The sequence below is a fragment of the Propithecus coquereli genome, unplaced genomic scaffold, assembly GCF_000956105.1.
Source record: "Propithecus coquereli isolate 6110/MARCELLA unplaced genomic scaffold, Pcoq_1.0 Scaffold82, whole genome shotgun sequence".
In the NCBI taxonomy this organism is placed as follows: Eukaryota; Metazoa; Chordata; class Mammalia; order Primates; family Indriidae; genus Propithecus; species Propithecus coquereli.
The window spans coordinates 2,157,736-2,162,054 of record NW_012154396.1 but is presented as its reverse complement, the minus strand read 5'-3'; the positions used below and the strand labels follow the sequence as shown (position 1 = coordinate 2,162,054).

The 4,319-nt window shown below is 35.7% G+C and overlaps 1 protein-coding gene across 1 annotated transcript in view; it reads left to right on the top strand.

The window, feature by feature from the left end:
- The window catches only part of TFPI (tissue factor pathway inhibitor (lipoprotein-associated coagulation inhibitor)), a 108,334-nt gene that overhangs the window by 55,273 nt on the left and 48,742 nt on the right, over window positions 1-4,319 (top strand). Inside the window, exon 2 of the mRNA XM_012663635.1 lies at window positions 519-635. Coding sequence (XP_012519089.1) covers window positions 533-635 — 103 coding nt within the window. The 5' untranslated portion in view covers window positions 519-532. The remainder of the gene's footprint in view (window positions 1-518; window positions 636-4,319) is intronic.

The window sequence follows — 4,319 nt, the reverse complement described above, 5'->3', positions numbered from 1 at the left end:
AAAAAAACAAAGGTGAAAATTGTAAATACGTATTTCCTTTTTAATACAAAGACCAGAGCAGAGGAAAAGAGAAATCAAAATGAAAGTTGTATTAAAGAAATCCTAGCAAAATACAAAAAATATAATTAGTCCTGTCTGAAAAAGAAGAATAGTTGTGAGAAAGGTGTGGAAAGTAGAATTGCACATGAAAATGGATCATAATACATAATTAGCTATAGTGATCATCATTATCGATGTCACTCAATTATTGCCCTTTTTATTTATGTTTTCAAAGTTAGAATATGACCTGTGTACTTGAATATTATTAAATATATGCACTGAGTACATTTGTCCATAATTTTGAAAACTACATACATATTTTAAATATGACTCATGGATTGTGTGGAGAGAGATGCGTGCAAACCTACGTTAAATGTCATGGAAATTTGCATTTGGAAAGATGCATGATTTCTACTAGTATGTAGTCAAGTCCACACTAACACTTTATTTATTAGATGTGTATGGATTCTGTATTTCAGAGGTGATCTATACAATGAAGAAAGAACATGTTCTTTGGGCTTCTCTGCTGCTCTGTCTTGCCCCTGCCCCTCTTAAAGCTGATCCTGAGGAAGGTGAAGAACACACAAATATCACAGGTAAAACATTACATGCGTTTATCTTTTTAAGCTAGTCAAAGCTCTCAATTTTAATTCAAACTCTAGCATATTTTTCCTTTGTGTAGAAAAATTAGTTTTTATTGAAGTGAATTTTTTCTTTGGAAACCTCTTATACCTAGTGTGTCTTTTTTCTTCTTCTTCTTTTTTAAAACTTTGTCCAAAAATAAGATCACTTTAGCTGAAAGACTTCCGTTTTTTCAGGCTACAAACACTGGAGTACCTTTGGGATATTGCAAGGAGCAAAATACTGTGGGAACAACTCTCTAGGGCACTTGATGCCACCCTGGGGTGGGGAAAAGAGTGAGAAGGAAAGAGAACTACAGACATCTAAGGTATCAGCCATTCTCTCATTCTTGTCCATATTCCCAAAGTAAGAATTTCCAAGATGAGTTCAGTGTAAGAATCTAGTCAAGCAGGACACCAAAGCACCTGGTAATACGAGTTATCCCATAAAGCTCTGCATCAAAAAATAAAAATATTAACAATAAAAAATAGAACAAGAGAAGACTATACAGTGATTGTCATTATAAATGTACACCTTTCTTAAAAGTAACATTTTGTGGCAAATTAGCAAATTGTTGATAGCAATCTCAAGTCATCGGTAATAGTGATAGAATATTAACAAAATAATAGCTTCTTTTTGTATAGCAGTTTATGATGTGCAAAAGATTTTCATGAACACATTCTTATTTCATATCTCTAATAAATCTTTAAAGTGATTGTGTTCAGTGTACTTCTCTGTAATAAAGATTGAATAAATACATCTGTTCCTGAAAGTGTGGAAGGTGCTAGGGAAATAGTGATGGCTGAGACCGGGTTCTCCAGAATCTCACAATTTCATAGGGAGATGAAGAGTGGAAGGTTATTTCAGTATAGTGCAGTAAATGGAGTGAAGGAAGCATGCATAGCACTGCCACTGATGCAAAGAGGAAGGAGACTCATCCAAGCTTGGTGATCTGAAAGCTTGGCAAGGGGAAGTGATGTTATAAAATTTCCTGGAGATGGAAAATTATTTAGTACAGTAAATACCATAATATGCCTTTTGAAAATAGGAATTTGACCAATATGAGATGAGTTTCTTCATTCAGCTCTTTTCTCAAAAGGGATTGGGTTAAAGTTCTAACATTCTAGGGGTTACGGAAACAAAGGATGTGGAAGACAAAGTCAGTCCCAACAGGGAAAAGGCAGGCAACCTCAGTTTTGGGAAGTGGGAGGAGAATGGGTCCAAATGTTCCCAATATTCTCCCATTCCAATCTCCCTCAATCAGACTCAGAAAACATGCCCATTAGTCAGGAGGTTCCTGAAATTGTTGCTGCCACAGCCAACCATAAACCAAAGTTAACTCATCAATAATTAAGTGAGAATTTAAAATCACTGTAAGGTAGCTTCCAAACCTAGATGAGTAACAAGGACTTTAGATCTTTAAGTTAGATTTGAAGTCCTCTTGGCTGACTAGCTGCACAGCCTTACCTAGTTTTGTTTTTGTTTTTGCTTTGTTTTTAAATCATTTTGCAATAACATGATCTCACATCTGAATAAACTCAGTTTTGGAGATGTAATTTATCACATGATGCCAAGATCATACCGTCATCCATTTAAACTGAAATAGGGTACTGTTATTTACAGAAAAATATGTACAATTGTATTGCTTCTCTCACAAGTCAATAGTAGACTTTTTAAAAATCAGTCCAACCAGAAGAAAGGATGATATAGAATAAACTTCTTGATAAGACCACAATGATAATAAAAACAGCTTTTAAAAAAATTCCTTTGGGCTGGAATAGAGACGATTAGCTGGGAACATTTAGAGAAAGGCAGATATCTTTTATAGTATTCAGAATCAGACAGTCTTGAGTTTGCAGGTGTGGTTTGCCATCTAGTACCTTTGTTAAATTAAATGAGTTATTTAAACTCTCTGACTTCCAAGGTTCTAAGCTGTAAATAAATGATGTAAATAACTAATTTCATATGGCTGTTATTAAATAGACCATATAAAAAACATCTGGCACATTTTATGATGCAGAGAAGGCAAACAGTACTTGTCTGTGTTCTTCATTGCTGGAGAAATTGAATCCTTTAGTCAGAGAGGCAAGCAGCACATGGACTCTTAGCAAGTTACCTGAAAGCCCTAGATTCACAAACAAGTTCCAGGAGAATGAGAATTCTAGCATGTTCTCAGGTACAAAATATTATAGTGAGCCTTCTATCCAACATCCCAGGACACAGGGAAGGAGAAGGTAAGAATGAAACCCTCAGACTATGAGACATAAAATACATTGCACCAATTAAAAAAATGATTAAATATAAACCATAATCCTACTTTTATGGTTTCATCAGATTAAATTCCTATTAGATCACCCTGTGTTTTGCAGTTTCATGGTAAGAGGCAGATAATCCTTGTCTCTGTCAGCATTTTTGTCAAGTCTCAATTGCAAGTCTCAGGAGAGTTATCCATGACCTCCTGATGCTAGCTTAGGTATCCTATTATATGCTCACACAGCACCCAGAACTTCCTGAATATTTATGTAAGTCAGTCTCTAATGTTTGTATGTCTCATGGAGGAGGAGCTGCTTGTTGCCACCTAATTTACTGTCATATCCTGCAGTGACAGCACAGTGCCTGACACATGCTCGGCACACATTTATTAACATTCGTAAATGTTTATTCAAAGTAAGAAATGAAAACCAAGTCCTTGATTCTATTTATTAGGTTGTCGATTTCTAAACTTTCTGTTTTTTGGATATGAGCATTTATTGCTATTAGTTGTCCTCTCAGGAATGCTTTTGCTGTATCCCACAGGTTTTGATAGTTTGTTTCCCCGTTATCATTTAGTTCGAAGAAGTTCTTGATTTCCCTCTGTATTTCCTCCTTGACCCAGGAGTTAGTCAACAATAGATTGTTTAATTTCCATGACTCTGTGAGGTGGCGAGTATTTCTGTTGGAATTGAACTCTAATTTTAAACCACTATGGTTCGAGAAAGTACATGGTATAATTTCTATTTTTCTGAATTTGTTGAGGTCTGATTCTACGCTTTGTATGAAACCAGAAAAGACCTTGTATAGTCAAAGCAATCTTAAGTAAAAAGAACAAAGTGGGAGGTATCAGTCTACCAGACTTTAAGCTGTACTACCAGGCTATAGTAACTAAAACAGCTTGATACTTGCATAAGAACAGAGACATTGACCTCTGGAACAGGACTGAGAATCCAGAGATGAAACCATCCGCATATGGTAATCTAATCTTTGACAAAGCTGACAAAAACATACACTGGGGAAAAGAATTTCTTTTCAATAAATGGTGCTGGGAAAACTGAATAGCTACATGCAGAAGGTTGAAACTGGACCCCCACCTCTCACCTCTCACAAAAATCAATTCAAGATGGATAGCAGACTTAAACCTAAGGCATGAAACCTTAAGAATTCTAAATGAAGATGTTGGGAAGACCCTTTCAGACATCGGCCTAGAAAAGGAATTCTTGAAAAGAACCCCAAAGCAATCACCGCAGCAACAAAAATAAATAAGTGGGATCTAATCAAATTAAAAAGCTTCTGCACTGCCAAGGAAATTATCATTAGACTGAATAGACAGCCCACAGAATGGGAAAAAATATTTGCTCTCTACACATCTGATAAAGGGCTGATAACCAGAATCTATCTAGAAC